The following is a 23934-nucleotide window of genomic DNA, read 5'->3' on the forward strand; positions in this document are numbered from 1 at the left end:
AGAAGATGAGTTATACCAAACTATAAAAGCTTCAGACGGCTAAAATACACATAGCTACCAAAATGACCCATTACAAGAATGGATATTCTGAGCAATAGACCATATAAATAAGTTAGAATACACACTTGCTACTTGCTAATTACCAGAAATATTATTTTTTGAGGGGCGCTAGCCCCTCCTATGTCCAGTTTTGAGTGCTTGTGTAAACACAAACATTGAAGACAAAAGTGTGTAAACATAAACATTGAAGACAAAAGGGAGGACGCAAATTGTGATTGGCCGGAATGAGATGATGTATGATGATAAGACCGCCCCTCACTTCACACTGGTGTGATTTTATTTTTTCACAAACCTTCACTTCTAAAGTAAGTCTTCTTAATCTGCGTGCCAACAGATTTCTTCCGTGGGGGGTCAGTCTGGCAACCTATGTTCCTGGTAATAGCGCACTGTGAAAAAAACATACTATCATAAGAACAAATTGTAATATCCAGCTAACCAGAGGAGGTATTGTGCCATGTTTGGTGTAGATAAGAGCAATGGTGCAAATTTTAATATAGAATCGTAACAAGACTGAAGAATGAAGGGTTTTTATTTTTGAAGACAAGAAGTGGTAGGTGAAAACTCCATCCCTTCATTATACACTGTTGGCGAGTCTGATGTGAAAGTAAGTAATTCAATGTTTCAGTAGCCAATCTAGTTTCAGTGGTTATTAAATATGGAATAATTTGTCCTTTTGCAGGTTTTTAGCCAGCTACCAGAGATGTTCTGACTGAAAATGATTGCTAGCCATGTGATGGGGTCTTTAAATTTGTCACCTCTTCAAAAGCAAGCTAGACCCCTAATTCTGCCCACTGACTGTATAACCAGCTGGATTGCCAAAATGTTTGTCTCTTGCAACATGTAAAGATAGAAAAGGAAGATAGAAAAGCTCTTGCCACCGTGTGCGACACAGTACTTTATGAATGCTATTGATCTAAGTATTAGGATAGCGGAACAATGGTAACACGAATAGTTATTCGTCTTTAAATTGCCACCATAGCCTATATTTTTTCACAACCCCGGAGGATAAATATCACCACCTCCAAACACGTTATAAACGGCTCTTTATTAAACAGACAGGATACAGATTAAACAAGCAAAATTGGAAGTGATGACAAACAAATGAGCAGACAAAATAGCAACACTATAAAAATTAAGCTGATTTTTTACCTTTTTTTCCCCCCGATGAAAATGAAAGCCTGGGTATCGAGGCTAGTTTTCTGACAGAAGAAGAAAGTTTACCAGTCCTGCCGTGAACATTCCCTTATTGTTGAAGCAGTCATCTATAAAATGCCTAGTGTCACATAACCTTGAATTAGTAGAAATTATCCTTTCATCAAAATGAGTAAAGTCCAGCCATTTTCTTCTCAACCATGGTTTAGTTTCCTTAGGAGGAAAGTGGAAAAGAGTGTTGAAGATTTCACAACCAAAAACGCAGCGTCGATATGGACTGCGCCCCATAACTGCTGAGCTCCTTCAGCTGACACCTGTGCGGGTGACTCAGTAGCTGGCTGAAATGACAGAAATGGGTGTTGTAGGACAAAAATTCAATACAATTATTGAATTAGACTTATTGGAACCCAAATTAATATTTGCACTATATATGCATAGTTGTCTCCACCAGGCCGAAGGCATGGGGAGAGAGTATGTTTTGCACTCCGTCCGTGTGTGTGTCCGTCCGTCCGTCCGTCCGTCCGTCCGTCCTTCCGTCCGTCCGTTACCAGCTAATCTCCGGCACCGTTAACCCGGTCGATGCCAAACTTTGCACACACACTCCCTGGATGCCAACAATGAACCTCTGCCCCGCATTTTCCAGAACGGCCTGTTATAGCGCCACCATGAGGCAGCTTTTCACATGATTTACCTAAAACTGCACTGATCTGCGTGAAACGTTGCATGCACACTCCCTAGAGGCCAAGGACAAACCTTTGACCTGCATTTTCCGCATCTGCCTTTTATAGCGCCACCAGGAGGCCGACTTTTGTAAAACACATTTTTTGATATTACTCCTCCAGATTCTGTCCAAAAATCTCACAAATCGTTACACAGTATCTCTATGGTCATGTGCTCAAGTCGGATCTGTCCGATATTTCATATTCCATCCTAATTGGCTATAATTGGCTTTCACAGTTTGCAAGATTGCCCCGTTTAGAACAAAAGCCTCAAATCATGAACGCAGCATGCAATTTACGTGAAATCTTTCACACATTTTCTTACTAGGCTGAGGAATATATCCCACCCTTTTCACATTGGCCTGTTATAGCGCCACCAACAGGTTGATTTTTGCAAAACACATTTTTGGAACAAAATGCCTCAAATCATCCAATTGCCATCAAAGGCAAACATGTTTATATTACTCCTAAACATTTTGCCAAACATCTCACACAGTCCTATCCTCCTGGTGGAGACCTGTGCCCAGAAGGGCACTTTTTCTAGTTTCATTATGATATTCCACTGTTAGGTTCTTAGCTTAAGTATGATTCATGATGATGATTTTATGTATATGGTGTATTACCAATGATTTTTGTTCTTGCTTACTGTAACTCGCTCTGTATTAAGAGCGTCTGCCAAATGCCTAAATTTTCATTCTGGTATCCACAATAAAAAATGTAATTTTATTATTTTTTAAAGGTTTTCTGACCTCAATTGCACCCCAAAAAACAGAAGATTTTCTGTGGTCTGAGGTTTTTTGAATAATTAGGCTCAACTAGACCGGTGCCCGGCTGTAGAGCACCAAGTCGGCAATACCCTGTACCCGTGTCAGAGTACCCGTTCCATCCATCCGTCTAACCCTATTCCTAAACTTAACCCCAGTAAAACTATATGCCTAACCCTAAACGTATTTCTAACCTTATTCTCAGTAAAACAAAATAAAGAATGCAAGAACCGCCGCACCGAGCACGAGCAGTCGGTGTGAGGTCGGCGGAAAAAAGCGAGGATGAGATGGATTTTGGGCGACCATACCTGATACCTATATGAAGTTTTGTGATGTCAGAACAGGCCAGCCCCATATATGGAGATATAGGGGTGATCAGGTCCAGAGCCCAGGCAGAGGCTTTTGTGCTGGTTCTGGACAACCGGCTATCCGACGGACTCGACTCCGGGCACTAACTGTGTTGGGTCGACAACGGCACTGCACTCCCTGTGGAACTGGAACGCAAGTGTGTCGAATTTGAAGTTGGGGGGCAGAGCATATAGGGGCGATGATTGACAGACAAAATGCCATCTGCTGGCTAAAACCTTTAATACACCTTGTTTGAAGGACCACGAAACAAAGACTTAGAGTTTTAAAGGCTACTGTAATAATTTGAATATCTGTAGGCTACTTTACATGAGTAGGCCCATTTCATTTTTTTAAACATGGCTTTTACTCCACTACATTTCAAGAACTATTTCTAGTAGCCTACGATCAATGGTTGTTAGAACCTGTTACTCGAGTCGTAGTGACAAAAAATATCCCACTTTAACGTTACCTGGCTGAGCTAAATGGCAAAAAGAAAAACGTAGCCCTTAAAATTATTGTAATGGACAAAAAAAACTATCCCGCGCGCACACAGGCCAGGGACATCAAAAGGTTAGTCACAAGACAATGGTCAATATTATGTATGTCAATCTGCCTTTAACTATGTTAAACTATGTTTAATTTCCTTTGCATGCAAATGTAGCTCCTGGCACAAATTGTACAGGTCGTTAATGGTACCCCAACTTTCAACCCCTGAATTCATCATGATCCACTAATTACTTCATTAACAATTATTATTTTTTTGGTTCAAACCTTAGATTGACTGGCCTAAAATGTGAAGTCGATTTGGACGGTTCTCCATAATAAAAAGCAGATACGCACAAGCAAATGTAGACTGACAGAGATTAGTTTGTTCTGAAAGAGTTGAAATAAAAATGATATCAATTATAACAAATCATTTTAACCTGGAGTCAAATCATTTCTGGAGGAACGGCAATACGATTTATTTATTCTCTCAACTCTAATTACAATGGTTCAGAATCAGTTTTATTGTCACAAAGAAAGAAAGAAAATGGAGGCAGGGAGTAGGAAAGCAAGGACAAAACCAGAAAAATATGTGTCCATTCCAATAAGGTCAGTTATTTGGTCCAGAAATTCCTTCCGATTTACACTGTATGCAAGGTAGATAGTTATAGACATAACAGTGAAACTCTGATCAAAATAGACATTCTTGAATATGGGACCCCCTTAACCCTCTCAGTGGCATTGTAGTTACCGTATATTAGGCACCCTGCTCTGGAGCATAGCGAGTTAAGTACATTTAGTCACCCTCAGCAGTGCCAAGTCCTCTCTGCGGTGGTGTGAGTACACTGTGAAATCCAGAGTGTCAACGTTGGTCAAACGAAACAAACACTCCAGGCTGTATTATGTTAAATTTGGATTTGTGGACCAATATGGGGACTTAAAGGCGTAACCTGGATACATAAGACAACAGAGAGACAAACAGAGATCCAGTACAGGGTGACAGGAAGATTTAACCACATTTAACCCAGCATCCTTATTCTGTCTATTTTTCAGCTAAAACAATTGTGTGTAGAGTGAAAACACAAGAATATAGAGCCTTGAGGGACTCCTCAATAAAGTATAGGGTTTAAGTGATTAGATAAGACTTTGCATATGCATGGGGCTGGGGGGCACAGCTGGTGCCCAGCCCAGAGCACACCTGCAGCCTCAGAGAGAGAGAGAGAGAGGGGGGGGGCAGATCACCCCTGCAAATGAGGAGGTATGAAGAGATTGAATCCACAGAGCCGGAACAGAAAACATCTCTGTAGATAGATGGAGAGAAGGAGAGTGAAGAAGGGAGAGAGAGAACAAAAACAAGAGGGGGCGGGGGGCAGAATATAAAGAGATCTCCAGTGTGTGTCCTGTATACTGCCTGTAGAGAGAGAGAGAGAGAGAGAGAGAGAGAGAGAGAGAGAAAGAGAAAGAGAGAGAGAAAGAGAAAGAGAAAGAGAAAGAGAGAGAGAACAGATCACCACTCACTACTAGAACAAAGTAACCATCAGTCTTTCTTCAGCTGTCAGCAGCATTAGACCTACAGTAATACACCTGCCTGACTCAGACAGCAGTGAAGAGTGGTGAAAGGAGGACAAGACAAAAGTGCAAAGAGAAAAGAAAGCAGTAACAAAGGGAAGGGGCGAGAGAGAGAGAGAGAGCGAGAGAGAGAGAGAGCAGTGGATAAAAAGCTGCAGGGAAGTGGGAATCAATCCACAGAGACAACAGAGGAGGGAAGGCAGTAAAAGGGGAGAGAGAGAGAAGAGTTGCTGATCATCAGGGAAGCTGCTCACTGCCAGGACACTGTTGAGGAAAGCATACGAGAGCGAGACAACATCAATTGGGTGAAGAGAATTTAAATTCAGACTGGTGACTAGACTAAACTAAACCTGCAGTAACTTTGTGTTAAGTGGAAGAAGGGACTCCTTTGAGCTAAGTGACAAGCAGCCTTTCAGTGTGCACTGTGCAGCCAGCACCATGGCCGACAACGTGAATGAGGAATCTGATGATTACACTGGCAAGGATGAAATCGAATGGGGATACGAAGAAGGTAAGTCAACTCTCACAGATGCAATGCTAGAAACAAATGTGCTAGATCACAGACAATTCTACATTGTATATGACATTGTTGAATATGAGGTGATGAATTACTATTGCTTGATAATAAAAAAAGGTATATAGTGCAAGCCATCAATAGGATGTTTACCGTAGGGCAATGGGGTTAGTTTCAATTCAACCAGTTCCAAAGAATAAGGTGGCATAGAACTCGATCATGACATTTGCAGATGCACATCTTCAGGTGACACAAATGTCTATCAAGCAGCTCTGCAGCACCTTTGCCAAGAGTTGTGAAATTGGGCATGTACAGCAGGGTTTGCACCATTGTGACTTTAACTGCATGGTGTAATTGTTTCAAATTCTTGATTTGAGTCAGTCCCAATTAGGCAGCTTACGCACCTATAGGCTAGAGCAGGGGTGCCCACACTTTTTGACTTGAGAGCTACTTTCAAAATGACCAGCTCGGCAAGATCTACCCACCAAATCAATTATTATAGCATTGCTGAAAATAGTTTTAATATGTACCTGAGGGGGCTTCGGAATAGTAGAGTTCGTGTTACATTCTGTACAGTATAAGACAAATGCACTTGGAATGGGAAATAGAGGGGGAGAAATGTTTTGGTTTTTTTATCGTTTTTTTCCTTAAATATATTTAAATGAAATACTCTTTAGGGGCATGTCATGTGATCTACCTGCACAGCCTTTGTTATCTACTGGTAGATCGCGATCTACCTTTTGGGCACCCCTGGGCTAGAGGATTAGGGGTCATCTAGTACAGTGGAAGCATAACTGTAGCCTAAAGGCGGTAATCACCTGTAGGCTAGAGGATTAGGGGTCATCTTGTACAGTGGAAGCATAACTGTAGCCTAAAGGCGCTAATCAAACATTTACCTCAGGGAACTCCATTTTCAAGTATTTGTTTCTTCTTCTTGTGAAAAAAGAAAACTGGTTTTGCAGGATATTGTTTACTAGACTGTTAACCTACTAACCTACAGTATCCTCTATGAAACTTTGTCAACATAACAGTCTAGATTTGGGTGATACATTATTCACAATAATAAAAAGTTGGAAATAACGTTTATGATAAGTTGTTAACATTGATATGTCTTAATAATATAAGTTATAGTCATCATTCACTCACTTTCTACTTTTACTTTGTCTTTACTGAGCAACCATGGAATTAACTATAACCATGAACTGTAACAATACTACCGTAAGTATACTCTGTACTAGCCAAAACTTTAAGATAACGGCCCATTCATGGTTGGCTCAAGAAATGCCATCACAGAACTGCAGAAACCTGTCTTTAACAAGGCAAGAATTCCCTGGATCTTAATATCTATTCTTCTTTTTACATAATGTGGAATCATACCAGCTGTCATTTATACTACAGCTGTGAAAAACAATCTCAGAGATTGCAGGTTTCTGCAGGAGAGTGATATCGATGCTTTATAAGGATTTTATTGAGGCAAGCGAGCAGTTTATGGGGAGACATGGATTAAAGATGCCTCTGAAATACCTTATAAACATTATGCATTCAGAAAACCATGACTGCTTACAATTGCCTGCAATTGGTGTTGCCTGCCTGACCTTTATCATACTAATACCATGAGTAATAATATGCATATTAATAATGATAATACAATGTCTTGCCATGGTCCAGTATTTTTTAGATCTAATGCAATAATGACATATAGGTTACTACAAATTCATTATAATTTCCTTCTGCTTTCTAACTGCATGATTTGGGCCTGAACATCACTGCCGTTAAACTGCTCACATTCGACCTGAATTGCTTAAATATTTGCTGTCGTATGACAGCTGAAATGTACCCTTTCCCCCTATATTTGCTATTTGACTGCTTTGAAATAAATGCATGTGATAACATTGTGATAAACACAGTGTATAAATCATGGTAAGTTTTGCTTTAGGTAAGGCTATTGGGAATCAGTTAACATCTTACTCTCAGCATGCCTAAGAAAAGAAAGACGGCCAAAGAAAGAACACAACAACACATACACTGAACAGCAGCACTGTCAGTCAGTCAGTCAGTCAGTCAGTCAGCTAGCCAGTCAGTCAGTCAGTCAGTCAGTCAGTCAGTCAGTCAGTCAGTCAGTCAGTCAGTCAGCCAGCCAGCCAGCCAGTCAGTCAGTCAGTCAGTCAGTCAGTCAGTCAGCCAGCCAGCCAGCCAGCCAGCCAGCCAGCCAGCCAGCCAGTCAGTCAGTCAGTCAGCCAGTCAGTCAGTCAGTCAGCCAGTCAGTCAGTCAGTCAGTCAGTCAGTCAGGTATCCCTCCCTCAGTAAGAGCTCTAACAGTAAAGGATTGTTCTGACAACCACAGTTAGTAACTTAGTATTCTATTGGGAAGTTGGACTACAGCTCCTTTTACCGCTCTTTGACTTTAGTCAAATGCACGCACACACACACACACACACACACACACACACACACACACACACACACACACACACACACACACACACACACACACACACACACACACACACACACACACACACACACACACACACACACACACACACACACACACACACACACACAGACTGTCTTTTGCACATTAATACAACACATGTACATGGCATGCACACACACGTGAACTGCTTCACGCAGAGAAACTCTGACAGCGGGAGTTAGTAGTCAAGGACTGTTGTTGCTGAGGAGATGGAGAATGTGAGGGTCTCTGAATGGATGAAGGTGTCTTTCCACTGTAGTTGTAGTTAAGGAAATAGTTAATAGAACCTTGGTTCAATATAAACATGGCACTTACCAAAGGTTTTTAGATTCCTAATAGTATGAGTCTGTCATTTCTACACAAGACACACAGTTCCAAGTTCTGCTATTAATGGTTGAGATTAGCACAAAGCTGAAGTGAATCTAGGATTCTAGGGCATCTTTAGCTACTTACACCACAGTTCAGGAACGGAAAATGCTACACTGCAAACTGGAGTAATTCAAACTCTAGCACTTAAAGGGATAGTTCACCCCCAAAATGACTTTTTTTCTATCGATTACTCACCCCATGGATATTATTGAGCCAGTGGAGTGGAGCAGTGGCTCCCTATGGGGACACAAAGAGTCTCCTTTGTGTCTCCATAGGGAATCACTGCCACCCACCACCCGGTCATCAAATTATTGACGAAGGAATGCGACAAAAACAAAAAAATCTCCATGAATTCAAGGATTCATGCATGGGGTGTGTAATTGATAGAAAATAAGTCATTTTGTGGGTGAACTACTGATTTATACTTGTAGGTAGAGGGAAAGAGAGGCAATGTACTGTAGAATAGATGAGAGGGAAGAGAAGCAAACAGGAACAAGGACACAGCATTCAATCCACATGACTGACAAGGAGCTCCGGGAGCTGTTAGAATATTTGAACTAGATCACAGTGTGGCCTCCGACATGCACTGTTCTTTAAGACACGCGCGCGCGCGCGCACGCACGCACGCACGCACGCACGCACGCACGCACACACACACACACACACACACACACACACACACACACACACACACACACACACACACACACACACACACACACACACACACACACACACACACACACACACACACACACACACACACACACACACACACACACACACACACACACACACACACACATACACACACGGAGGGAGGAGTAGGAAAATATGAAGGACAAAATGATTTCAACACTCTGTAAATATGTAAGACAATAAATCATCAATTATGTCAACTATTATGTCAACTATTATGTCAACTAACATAAAATTATGTAAACAGGCACTTTACCCAGGCACTACCCAGGCGTAGAGTGGGGACTACATTTCCCAGCAGCCAATGGTGAGTACCAGTCTCCAATCAACTTGAACACCAGAGAGGCACAGTATAATACGTCGCTCCTGGACAGAGGCCTCTCGCCAAACTACGCGATGTGTCGCAACTGTGAGGTCATCAACGATGGACACAGTGTACGCATCATGCTCAAGTCCAAATCAGGTGACTTTTGGAATTCTGTTATTCTGTAAGAAAGATAAACATTAATGAAGACCTCTGTGTCCAAGCACACAGTAAATGGTAAATGTAAATAGCGCTTTTAGCCAAAATGCAGCTTTACATAGATTGGTCATTACATTCACCCCTTCACACATACACCGATGGTGGAGGAAACCAAGCAAGGCACAAACCTGCTCATCAGGAGAGTCTTGCTCAAGGACACTTTGACACTGACTCTGGGGGAGCCCGGGATCGAACTGGGAACCTCACGGGTCCTATCCGGCCGATCTACCGGACACTCTACAACTGAGCCACTGCTGCCCTGCGGCACAATAGTTTGGATCATAATATGGGCAGGATACATTTTTCAAATGCATTCCAATAAACCGAAGTGACACATTGTTGAATGAAAAAAATTAGTGAGTCACCAGCTCACTAATTTCCAGGCCTGTTTCTGTATATAGCGTGAGGGAGCTTGATGTACAAGTACATCCCCCAGCCATGATGTACAATACACCCCCTGGACATGATGCTAGCTCGCAGGGACTTCCCCCGCCAACCCTTGACACTGAGTGCCAAGCAGGGAGGCATTGGGTCCCATTTTCATAGTATTTGGCATGGCCCGGCCAGGGAATTGAACCCGGATCTCCCAGTCTCAAGGCGGACACTTTATCCACAAAGCGGCTAAGCTGGCTATCTACTTGTGTTATGCATTCAGGAAAAAAAAATTGGTTACACTTTATACGAGGCCCATGTCTATAATGCATCATAAATATATGTATAATGCATTAGAATAATATGCTGCTAATATACTGTATAATTGTCAACCCCAGTGTCACCTTGATCCCGCGACTCCACTTGGGGTCCCGGCTCATAGTTTGAGAACGTCTGTAATAGCGTATCAGTAAACATACCAAGTAAACTAGCCTGTCATGGCCAGACTGAGACTGATCACATATCACTCACACGTTGGCGCGTAAGTGATCCCACGTGATCTGTCTGGCCATGCCAGGTTAACTGTAAACAGGCATGTGATTCATTTTTGCTCCATAGTTACATATTCCTCTCTATACACAGTAAAATCCTCAGTGTTCATTTACCCATTTGTAGCTCTGAGACAGTACAAATGTCAGAGTACTGTGTTATCGTTATACTCAAGCAACCGAAAAGAGTAAAAATGACATTGATGATTGATGATGCAGTAGTTTTCTGGATGCTGTGTAGTGTATTTTAATAACAGCTGAATGAATGTTTATCCTCGTTGGTGCAATGAAGCGCAGATTAATCTATACGACTGTCTTTTCTCTCTCTCTCTCTCTCTCTCTCTCTCTGCCTGAATTCATCTTCCCATTATAACTCTCTGTGCCTGTTTCCCCATAATGCCTTGGTGGCCATGCAGTGGTTACCGGGGGCCCACTGCCTAGTAACCACGAGTACGAGCTGCAAGAGGTGCGTTACCACTGGGGCAATCAGAACCAGAGAGGGTCCGAACACACAGTCAACTTCAAGGCCTATCCTATGGAGGTACATGACTACTACACACCGTCACTGTCTGTGGTGGAACACATTTCTTACTTATGTAAAAGTATCAATACTGCAATGTAGAAATACTCTGTCACAAGTAAAAGTCTGTAAAAGTACTCATTATGCAGAATGTCCCAAGATTGAACCACAAATACACCAGTACACCTTAATGCTCTCTCTCTCTCCCTTTCTCGCACGCACGCACGCACGCACGCACGCACGCACGCACGCAGGGCCGGTCCTGAGCAATCTGGCGCCCCAAGCAGGATTTTTCGCGGCGCTGGGGAGGCTCTGTGGAGGCACTGGCGGGACACTGGCACTGGGGAGACACTGGGGAGGTACTGGGGAGGCACTGGGGGGGCACTGGGGGGACACTGGGCAGCCAGAGTTGGGACAGAGTAAAAAAAAAAAAAGTAAAAAAAAAAGAAGAAAAAAAAAGAAAATGTTTTTTTTTGTTTGTTTTTTTGGCGCCCCTCCCCCATGGCCCCTCCCCCATGGCGCTCGGCCTGTAGGAAGAACCGGGCCTGCACGCACGCACGCACACACACAAGGCTATGACCAAGACCATGACCATGGATGGGTGGTTGGGAGGTCAACCCTATTTCCCCCACAAAACAAAACAAACAGTATGTAACGTGATATTTCTGACTTGAGCAGTTTTCCTTCAAGCTATACTGTATCACTGGTTGTAGCAATTTTAGCGTATGAGCTCATGCATTGTGCGGTTTATCACATTTGAAAAAATATTTAAAAAAAAATAGTAAAAAAGGCGAAGAAGTTTAAGGATAAGGGCTAAAAAGCACTGGTGAAAATAGGGACCCTAGTTGCGACCATAGGTAGCAGTTTACTATGAAAACCTGCATCTCCCCTCAGTCGGTCGGTCGGTCGGTCAGTCACTGACGCCTCAATATATGGTCACGCCTCGTGACATCACACCTCAATATATGGTCACGCCTCGTGACACGTCACGCCACCATATATGACCGTCTCCATATATCACGACACTGACCACATCAAACCCTGGATAGGCACACTACACATGGAGAAGATTGGATCATCACGTAGATCTGCATATATGGAGCAGCAACTCTACATCTGACCTCAAACCCTTAGATCTCCATATATGGAGCTGACCTGTTCTGACATTCTACATGTTGATCCAACCCCACCCGTCCTTCCTCTTTGATGTCTCCCTTTTGCCTGATACCTGTCCATTCAAACTCTAGACGGGCCCACCCCAAAGTTATTAGTGCAGCCGGGCCCGTCAGCTGGTGAAAACTAGAGTTCTCAACAGGCCTGAAAATTAAGGCCCGGCCCTACCTGGGCCCTCATCAAACCGTGTTACACTCAAGACACTTCCCCCGCTGCCACCCTTAGATCTCCATATATGGAGCTGACCTGTTCTGACATTCCATATGTTGATCTGACCTTCAGGGCGCTTCTCTCCCTCAGGGCGTCTTACTGGTCTAATAGTCATGCTAAATATCAGTCACCAGCAGCTGATCATGGTTCCTCTTCTTAAAACTGTCAAGGAGGCTTATGCTGACTAAAGTACACCCCCACACCTGTTGTAATCATTGACCTGTCAAATGCAGCTACTGTTTCACCAGTTTGCCTTCTCCATCTTTATAGCCTAAGTATAGCCTAAGTTTCTTAGAGCCGTGCTCCATCTGATGATGGTGTCACACGCACGTGCCAGAAATAGTAGACCTATAAGCCCACGACACATTGCATCCGTGACACGTTGTGGGCTTGCATATTGGCTGTTTTTGACAAGTGACAGAAGTATGAATGATGTTTTTACTCTCCCTGTGTATCTCTCTCTTCAGCTACATCTGATCCACTGGAACAGCACTCTGTTCAATTGCTTTGAGGATGCACTAGGAAAGAAGAATGGGGTTCTCCTCATAGCTCTCTTTGTACAGGTACTAATTCAGAAGAATGGGGTTCTCCTCATAGCTCTCTTTGTACAGGTACTAATTCAAATCAATAAGCCTATCTCACAGAATTTCCCCGCCCCCCTTAATACGCCCCCTTTCGGGGTTAGTGGTGATAGCGTGACGTCACTCCATAGACGCTACATGTTAACAGAGGTAATTTAAGAAGTCTACAACTTTTGTTTTCTCAAGGTAAGGTTTGTTCTATCTGTTCGAGCTGATTTACCATCTTGTTTGCTTCATAATAATATTGGTCTGTCACATTTTTACATTAGAAAATGTACTTAGATTCTCCAGAGGAAAAAACGTGTAAATGCTAATGTTAAAGACACCACTATTTACCGGAAGTGGGCGTGGAAAGCGGGCTGTGAGATAGGCCTATTCAACCAAGTATTATTGAGTATTGTCAGCCTGGTGGGACCAATGAGAGAATCCCCATTTAAGCGTGGGAACATCGGAAAAGGCAACGTTTTCCCCGGATCTGTCTCTTTAAATAGAAGAAGACCCATGACTTTCAGAGAGTTTCAGCCATACCCTGCTGCACTTCCTCTAGTCTAGCAGACCTCTCCGTTCCTTTGACCTCTCAGGGAGGATGTGAACATAGTAAGCCTGTTTCATGCATGCGCCCCACGGTGCACGCACACACACGCACCAAAACAATACCCCCATACACAGTATGCACAATGTTTTTGTCTTAAAAAATGCCGCTCAACGTGTGTGTGTGTGTGTGTGTGTGTGTGTGTGTGTGTGTGTGTGTGTGTGTGTGTGTGTGTGTGTTGCATGCATGCGTGCGTATAAGCAAGTGAGCCACATACAGTAGGCACACGCACGCACACACATGACCTGTCCTGTGTTTTCCAGATAGGTAAGGAACACAATGGTCTGAAGGCCATTACTGACGTTCTACAGGATCTGCGGTACAAGGTGATGAGTGATGACAAACATGCTAATAGAAGAATGACAAGAACAATAAATAAATAAATGCAGTTGAAGGTTGGTGAACTTTTTTTTTATGTGTCTTTATGTTTTCTTTTCTCAGGGAAAGACCAAGATAATACCCTGCTTTGACCCCATGACTCTCTTACCTGGTGAGAATAAACTTGTCTCACATGTGGATTTGACATCAACCTGCACTTAAGGCCTATTTTATTCTTAGTCGTATGACAGACGGTGTTGCATGTTTGAACCAAACCTAGGGGGGAACAAGGTCAGCTCCCTTTGGTGTTCTGCTCATGGGCATCTCAGCACTCTAGAGAAGTAGTAGGACAGTTGCATGGGCTGTTTCCTAAGAGCATCTGAAAAATCACACTTATGTGAAGTGAGGGGCGCTCTTATCATACATCATCATAAATCACATTCCGTGATCAGCCAATCAAGTCATTTCTGTGGTACACACACAAAGCTGGGCATATGAGGGGTTAGCGCCCGTTGCAAGTTGCTGCACTCAGCACTCTGTCTTCTACCTTGAGCCATCCTAGCCTAGCAAATTGAGCTGCATGGGGTTAGGCGAGTCCTGGGGTTGAGGTTTAGTCTTTAGTCTGATGTTTAGTCTTTTGAGAGGTCTGAAGTTTAGTTTTTAGTGACATTGGGGTATTTGTGAACCATGAGGTGCATCGTGCATGCATAGTCAAATGGACACTGGATGAGGCCTTCGGCTAGCATTCTCAGTGCGTTCTTGTTGACAAACGAGTTATGATGTAGGAGGTACTCCTGTATATTGTTTATAATGCGATATTTCATGGTAATGTTTGCTCCGCCCACCAGACCCCGCGCTCAGAGGCTACTGGGTGTATGAAGGTTCTCTCACCACACCTCCTTGTAGTGAGCAGGTGACCTGGATACTGTACCAATACCCTCTCACCATCTCACAGATGCAGGTAAGGAAAGCCTACTCTAATAGGCACTGGTAGCAAAACTGTTTTGCTTGGAGCCCACCGCCCTTGATATGATTCGCAAAAGCTGGGATCCACTTGTGTTTTTTCAGATGTTATTCATTTCTTAAGCCCTGTGCGACTCGTACAACAAATATATATATTGAAAAAAAGAATCGATGTACAAGCTCACAACGTGACTGAGAACATACAGTACAACACAGTAGACAGACAGTGAATGAAAGCAGGTTATAACCAGACATGGCCGTTGTGTAACTTGTGTTATGCCTACTTGTTGTACCCATTGTCAGAGTACTAAGTGCAGTTTTCATTATCATAATGATAGGCAGGCAGGCAGGCAGGCAGATATCTCTATATATGGGAATTAAATGCGGGACACAGAGAAACTGACACACAGAGACATTGGTTCTGGACAACCGCTAGCCTGACCAAATTCCACTCAGCAGAACACACACCATAGGGTCCTTGGCGATACACACGGCAAGTTTGAACGCTGAGACAGTACGTGCCTGAGTTATGTAAGAGACAGACAGACAGACAGACAGACAGACAGACAGACAGACAGACAGACAACCTTCTAATCTAAGTTTATCTAACCAATCAATGAGTCAATGATCACTGGATGATTCACTAAAATAAGTCACTTTGTTGAAAGGTTAAAAGATGAAGTGGAAATCACCTGACATTTATATAAACCGTTTCATCTGAACCCCCCTCTAGTCTGCTTGCCCTTTTCAAAGAGACCTGTCACCTGACAGACCCCTGGCCTTCTATAGAGACCTGTCACCTGACAGACCCCTGGCCTTCTATAGAGACCTGTCACCTGACAGACCCCTGGCCTTCTATAGAGACCTGTCACCTGACAGACCCCTGGCCGTCTATATGACAGAGACCTGTCACCTGACAGACCCCTGACCGTCTATTAGAGACCTGTCACCTGACAGACCCCTGGCCTTCTAAAGAGACCTGTCACCTGACAGACCCGTGGCCTTCTATAGAGACCTGTCACCTGACAGACCCCTGGCCTTCTATTAGAGACCTGTCACCTGACAGACCCCTGGCCGTCTAAGAGACCTGTCACCTGACAGACCCCTGGCCGTCTAAGAGACCTGTCACCTGACAGACCCCTGGCCTTCTATAGAGACCTGTCACCTGACAGACCCCTGGCCGTCTAAGAGACCTGTCACCTGACAGACCCCTGACCGTCTATTAGAGACCTGTCACCTGACAGACCCCTGGCCTTCTAAAGAGACCTGTCACCTGACAGACCCCTGGCCTTCTATAGAGACCTGTCACCTGACAGACCCCTGGCCTTCTATTAGAGACCTGTCACCTGACAGACCCCTGGCCGTCTAAGAGACCTGTCACCTGACAGACCCCTGGCCGTCTAAGAGACCTGTCACCTGACAGACCCCTGGCCGTCTAAGAGACCGGTCACCTGACAGACCCCTGGCCGTCTAAGAGACCTGTCACCTGACAGACCCCTGGCCGTCTAAGAGACCTGTCACCTGACAGACCCCTGGTCGTCTATAGAGACCTGTCACCTGACAGACCCCTGGCCGTCTAAGAGACCCGTCACCTGACAGACCCCTGGTCGTCTATAGAGACCTGTCACCTGACAGACCCCTGGCTGTCTATAGAGACCTGTCACCTGACAGACCCCTGGCCGTCTAAGAGACCTGTCACCTGACAGACCCCTGGCCGTCTAAGAGACCTGTCACTTGACAGACCCCTGGCTGTTTATAGAGACCTGTCACCTGACATACCCCTGGCCTTCTAGAGACCTGTCACCTGACAGACCCCTGGCCGTCTATTTTGCTCATCGGGTTAATCCTCTCTGGCTTCTGGCATTTTGCTTTATAATGCAATTTTGGGTCATGGGTGGGATGTCCGACTTGGAAAAGGCACCATTCTAACTTCTGTCACAACAGGAGATGTGACATATACTTGGTTGACTGTGGTCCCTCAGGGCTCTAAATTAGTCATGCTACATTAAAAATATCTAAATCTAGATGGGAGGTCGGGGTTCAATCTCCGGCCAGGTCATACCATAGAGTACAAAGAAGGATAGAGACTGAACTGGAAGCTCCGCCCATGTCAGTGGAAGTTGCTCAGTGGTGTTTTGAAGTACCCGGAAGGACCGTCTACTTCCGACTTTTTTCGATTTGGGCACCAAAATTTGGTGCCCAAAATGCGGAAGTGCAAACGTGCTCAACGTTAAAGCCCAGCTGCACGGGGTTTCCTCGTCATACTTCCACGGGTCCGCCTGCAGTCCCTCCTCTTACAACTAGGGCCCAGTGCTTCAACGTTGGAGAGCCTCACTGGGGCCTTGGGTCATACCAAAGGCTATAAAAATGGGACCCAATGCATCCCTGCTTGGCACTCAGCATCAATGGGTTAGATTGGGGGATGGGTCAAATGCGGAGACATGAATCATACTGTTCCTCATCTGGCATCAACATTTAACAAAAGAACGGATCGATGAAGCTCACGTTTTGAGATTGGCTATTTTTGAGAGTTCTTCTGTTTCATTTGACCATAGTTTTGTGCTGAATGACACTCTATTGTGTTGTGAACAGTAGCAGTCTTTTATGGCAGGTTGGGGCCCTAAGATACATCAAACATCCGGCTAATATTGACTGCCAATGGCACTTCTGTTTGTGTGTGTGTGTGTGTGTGTGTGTGTGTGTGTGTGTGTGTGTGTGTGTGTGTGTGTGTGTGTGTGTGTGTGTGCATGCAGTCCCACACACTTGTATTGCTATACTTGTGAGGGCCAATTGTCCCTACAAGTATAGTAGAATTTGCGAAATAAGACAATGTTCTGGTCCCCACAAGAGAAATGATTGTTTTGTGTGTGTGTGTGTGTGTGTGTGTGTGTGTGTGTGTGTGTGAGTGCACGCGCGCGCGTGCGTGCGTGCGTGCAACAGTTGTGTGAGGACAACTATAAATCTTACCGTACATGTAATCTGAGTTATAAATCCACAGCAGTGGTCAGTGGTTAAGTCAACATTTTGACAGCGCTGTGGAGGCTCAAACACTGCTTTCATGTTTGTTCTGAGTCACTGTCAGGTGAAAACCTTGTATGTCCAAAACTGTTACATTTCAGGAAATGAAACGAACATTTTCAGAAATAGTGGAAATGGCTCATCTACAAGCTCACAACTCGTCGCAACACGCCATGAGCTTGTAGATCAACTATTTTCGCCACTTTTGCTTCACTCTTGCATGACTAAGTATAGAATTAAGTGATGAAAAAACATAAAAAGTTATAGAGATACAAGGTTTCTGCCTGTGCTGAGTCTATCTACAATGGCTGCATTGAACAGATTTGAGACGTGACTTGCAAATGCAAGATACTTTTGTGTGATGATCTCTCTGTTAAGACCGTTATCAGAAAATCTGATCTGCAAAGAGTCCGATCCGTGAAAAGCCCATTTTCACGCCTTTATTAATCGGTCGTATGCTTGTTTGGGGCTAAAGCCATGTTTGTTATGGGAAGCACAGACTATGGTAAGAGACAGACAGACAGACAGACAACCTTCTAATCTAAGTTTATCTAACCAATCAATGAGTCAATGATCACTGGATGATTCACTAAAATAAGTCACTTTGTTGAAAGGTTAAAAGATGAAGTGGAAATCACCTGACATTTATATAAACCGTTTCATCTGAACCCCCCTCTAGTCTGCTTGCCCTTTTCAAAGAGACCTGTCACCTGACAGACCCCTGGCCTTCTATAGAGACCTGTCACCTGACAGACCCCTGGCCTTCTATAGAGACCTGTCACCTGACAGACCCCTGGCCTTCTATAGAGACCTGTCACCTGACAGACCCCTGGCCTTCTATAGAGACCTGTCACCTGACAGACCCCTGGCCGTCTATATGACAGAGACCTGTCACCTGACAGACCCCTGGCCTTCTATAGAGACCTGTCACCTGACAGACCCCTGGCCTTCTATAGAGACCTGTCACCTGACAGACCCCTGGCCGTCTATATGACAGAGACCTGTCACCTGACAGACCCCTGACCGTCTATTAGAGACCTGTCACCTGACAGACCCCTGGCCTTCTAAAGAGACCTGTCACCTGACAGACCCCTGGCCTTCTATAGAGACCTGTCACCTGACAGACCCCTGGCCTTCTATTAGAGACCTGTCACCTGACAGACCCCTGGCCGTCTAAGAGACCTGTCACCTGACAGACCCCTGGCCGTCTATTAGAGACCTGTCACCTGACAGACCCCTGGCCGTCTAAGAGACCTGTCACCTGACAGACCCCTGGCCTTCTATAGAGACCTGTCACCTGACAGACCCCTGGCCTTCTATAGAGACCTGTCACCTGACAGACCCCTGGCCGTCTATATGACAGAGACCTGTCACCTGACAGACCCCTGACCGTCTATTAGAGACCTGTCACCTGACAGACCCCTGGCCTTCTAAAGAGACCTGTCACCTGACAGACCCCTGGCCTTCTATAGAGACCTGTCACCTGACAGACCCCTGGCCTTCTATAGAGACCTGTCACCTGACAGACCCCTGGCCTTCTATAGAGACCTGTCACCTGACAGACCCCTGGCCGTCTATATGACAGAGACCTGTCACCTGACAGACCCCTGGCCTTCTATAGAGACCTGTCACCTGACAGCCCCCTGGCCTTCTATAGAGACCTGTCACCTGACAGACCCCTGGCCGTCTATATGACAGAGACCTGTCACCTGACAGACCCCTGACCGTCTATTAGAGACCTGTCACCTGACAGACCCCTGGCCTTCTAAAGAGACCTGTCACCTGACAGACCCCTGGCCTTCTATAGAGACCTGTCACGTGACAGACCCCTGGCCTTCTATTAGAGACCTGTCACCTGACAGACCCCTGGCCGTCTAAGAGACCTGTCACCTGACAGACCCCTGGCCGTCTAAGAGACCTGTCACCTGACAGACCCCTGGCTGTCTAAGAGACCTGTCACCTGACAGACCCCTGGCTGTCTATAGAGACCTGTCACCTGACAGACCCCTGGCCGTCTAAGAGACCTGTCACCTGACAGACCCCTGGCTGTCTATAGAGACCTGTCACCTGACAGACCCTGGCCTTCTATTAGAGACCTGTCACCTGACAGACCCCTGGCCGTCTAAGAGACCTGTCACCTGACAGACCCCTGGCTGTCTATAGAGACCTGTCACCTGACAGACCCCTGGCCTTCTAGAGACCTGTCACCTGACAGACCCCTGGCCGTCTATTTTGCTCATCGGGTTAATCCTCTCTGGCTTCTGGCATTTTGCTTTATAATGCAATTTTGGGTCATGGGTGGGATGTCCGACTTGGAAAAGGCACCATTCTAACTTCTGTCACAACAGGAGATGTGACTTATATACTTGGTTGACTGTGGTCCCTCAGGGCTCTAAATTAGTCATGCTACATTAAAAATATCTAAATCTAGATGGGAGGTCGGGGTTCAATCTCCGGCCAGGTCATACCATAGAGTATAAAGAAGGATAGAGACTGAACTGGAAGCTCCGCCCATGTCAGTGGAAGTTGCTCAGTGGTGTTTTGAAGTACCCGGAAGGACCGTCTACTTCCGACTTTTTTCGATTTGGGCACCAAAATTTGGTGCCCAAAATGCGGAAGTGCAAACGCGCTCAACGTTAAAGCCCAGCTGCACGGGGTTTCCTCGTCATACTTCCACGGGTCCGCCTGCAGTCCCTCCTCTTACAACTAGGGCCCAGTGCTTCAACGTTGGAGATTCTCACTGGGACCTTGGGTCATACCAAAGGCTATAAAAATGGGACCCAATGCCTCCCTGCTTGGCACTCAGCATCAATGGGTTAGATTGGGGGATGGGTCGTACGACTTTGACTCGACTTTTGACATGAATCATACTGTTCCTCATCTGGCATCAACATTTAACAAAAGAACGGATCGATGAAGCTCACGTTTTGAGATTGGCTATTTTTGAAAGTTCTTCTGTTTCATTTGACCATAGTTTTGTGCTGAATGACACTCTATTGTGTTGTGAACAGTAGCAGTCTTTTATGGCAGGTTGGGGCCCTAAGATACATCAAACATCCGGCTAATATTGACTGCCAATGGCACTTCTGTGTGTGTGTGTGTGTGTGTGTGTGTGTGTGTGTGTGTGTGTGTGTGTGTGTGTGTGTGTGTGTGTGTGTGTATATGCATGCAGTCCCACACACTTGTATTGCTATACTTGTGAGGGCCAATTGTCCCTACAAGTATAGTAGAATTTGCGAAATAAGACAATTTTCTGGTCCCCACAAGAGAAATGATTGTTTTGTGTGTGTGTGTGTGTGTGTGTGTGTGTGTGCGTGCGTGCGTGCGTGCGTGCGTGCGTGCGTGCGTGCGTGCGAGCAGTGCAACAGTTGTGTGAGGACAACTATAAATCTTACCGTACATGTAATCTGAGTTATAAATCCACAGCAGTGGTCAGTGGTTAAGTCAACATTTTGACAGCGCTGTGGAGGCTCAAACACTGCTTTCATGTTTGTTCTGAGTCACTGTCAGGTGAAAACCTTGTATGTCCAAAACTGTTACATTTCAGGAAATGAAACGAACATTTTCAAAAATAGTGGAAATGGCTCATCTACAAGCTCACAACTCGTCGCAACACGCCATGAGCTTGTAGATCAACTATTTTCGCCACTTTTGCTTCACTCTTGCATGACTAAGTATAGAATTAAGTGATGAAAAAACATAAAAAGTTATAGAGATACAAGGTTTCTGCCTGTGCTGAGTCTATCTACAATGGCTGCATTGAACAGATTTGAGACGTGACTTGCAAATGCAAGATACTTTTGTGTGATGATCTCTCTGTTAAGACCGTTATCAGAAAATCTGATCTGCAAAGAGTCCGATCCGTGAAAAGCCCATTTTCACGCCTTTATTAATCGGTCGTATGCTTGTTTGGGGCTAAAGCCATGTTTGTTATGGGAAGCACTAAATCAATGTTCTATGTTTACTGTGGCTAATGGTGTTACTGTTTACTATTACCATGGTTGAGGAGGCTGGTGTCTACACATCCCTGCCTGATGACTCGGCTTGAATCAAGCTGGCTTGGAGCTGGTGGAGCTGCTGGTAGACCAGCTTGATCCTACTAACACCATGAATGCTTGTGAAGAAAGAACAAACAGCGATTTTACTATCTATATAACTTCTAGCTGACTTCCTGCCATAATGTTTGCACATTAAATTACTTTAGACTTTATAAATACACATGCATACAAACACGACCACCCGCCCGCCCGCCCGCGCACACACACCCGCACCTCCCACCAACGGGGCTTTTTAAGTTTTAAGCCAAATGTAATCACTTTTCCCTGGGACTCAGGCTCCTCAAGACATATAGCCTACAGTAATAGGCTACTGTGTAAAAGGTTGGTAACAGGTTGTGCTGTGTAAAAACTATAGGTATGGGCTAACAACCTCTTCTGGATTTAAAGGTGTGTTTTTGATTGATTGTTTGCCCTGAGGGCTTGTTTCCATTGTGGTCCTATGCATTCCATTCATAATCACTCTGTCTCTCTCTGTCCTCCAGATCGAGGCGTTTCGGAGGCTGCGGTCTCATATCAAAGGAGCAGAGGTTGCTGAAGGGACTGACAGGTTGCTGGGGGATAACTTCCGTCCCACACAGCCGCTCAGTGACAGGATCATCCACGCCTCCTTTCAGCACACATAATGCAAGGGGACCGACAGACACTGGTTGGAAAGGTAGTGACTATAGTGACCAATACCATCTGTTGCCCTACATGTATGTGTACACTACACACCACCAAACAACTACCGTACAATCACTGACAGAAGAAGTAATAATAGTCTAAATTTACTGCAAAGATAACATGCAGTGGTGGAAAAAGTACTCAGATTTTTTACTTAAGTAAAAGTATCAAAACTGCAATGTTGAAATACAAGTAAAAATCCTGAAATAAAACAATTACTTGAGTAAAAGTACAAAAGTACAAAATGAGCAATTTGTTAAGAAATGGACGCCCTTCGCGCGCATCGAGATTTAACATTACAAAGATTGATGGACACCCCCCTTCCCCCTCTTTCCTTTTCTTTACTTTATTATTTTTATTCTATTTTATTTCTTTATTTATTTTCTTTCATGTCTGTTGAATTACTCGATCAAGATGTTGTCTTTCATGTTTACATTTCTTCATTATTATTGTTGTTAGTATTATTTATGATTATTATTTTTGTGTTACTTTCTATGTTGCTGCTGTCTCCTTGGGGAGACAATTCTGTATTGAATAACTGAATGATGATATATGATGCATATGTATAAAATGTATTGTCTACCCCAGCAATGACAATAAAAAACAATAAGTTGAAAAAAAAAAAGTACAAAAGTATTGGTATCAAAATGTACTTAAAGTAGAATGTACTCATTATGCAGAATGTCCCATTTCTAAAGTTGTCAAATGTATAATGTATAAACATTTTGAAAATAGCAGATCTACAAGCTCACAATGTGTCGCAAACTCAAGTAAAGTACAAATACCTCAACATTTTACTTAATTGTACTTAATGTACTTAGTTACTTTACCTCACTAGTAGTGACTAGTGACCAATGCCATCTGTTGCCCTGTGTAGCGTGTGTGCACACCACCACAACCACTATGACGGTACAATATCACTGACGAAGAAGTAATAGTCTAACTTTACTGTGAAGATACTTACAGACAGTAGTCTACATAAAGGTCTATTCAAGATCGCATTTTACATACAGGATCGACTATGACCTAATAACGGACATATGAAAGATCTCCCAGTAGCCTTTGAGGTTCACCTCAAACCCTGGACTGGAATTGGGATGTAAGATGAAAGGATCAGTAGACTGGGCCGTGGCTCAGCGGTCCAGGCACCTTGGCTGGTAATCCAGTCTGGCAGTGTGCCGCGGGTTCGACTCCCGATCTCGACGGCCTTTATTGCATGTCTTCCCCCCATCTCTCTCCCCA

At 44.5% G+C, this 23934-nt stretch overlaps 1 protein-coding gene across 1 annotated transcript; it reads left to right on the forward strand.

Moving 5' to 3' along the window:
* Positions 1-5533: 5533 nt before the first annotated feature.
* Positions 5534-22652, forward strand: LOC306943021 (carbonic anhydrase-related protein-like; the record flags this gene model as incomplete). The annotated part of the gene is made up of 8 exons (XM_079529226.1): positions 5534-5606; positions 9425-9616; positions 11013-11137; positions 12967-13062; positions 13936-13998; positions 14114-14162; positions 14839-14951; positions 22512-22652. 8 exons carry the CDS (start codon positions 5534-5536, stop codon positions 22650-22652), a joined length of 852 nt encoding a protein of 283 aa, XP_079385352.1.
* Positions 22653-23934: the final 1282 nt, after the last annotated feature.

The sequence above is a fragment of the Electrona antarctica genome, assembly GCF_951216825.1.
Source record: "Electrona antarctica genome assembly, chromosome: 19".
Classification (NCBI taxonomy): Eukaryota; Metazoa; Chordata; class Actinopteri; order Myctophiformes; family Myctophidae; genus Electrona; species Electrona antarctica.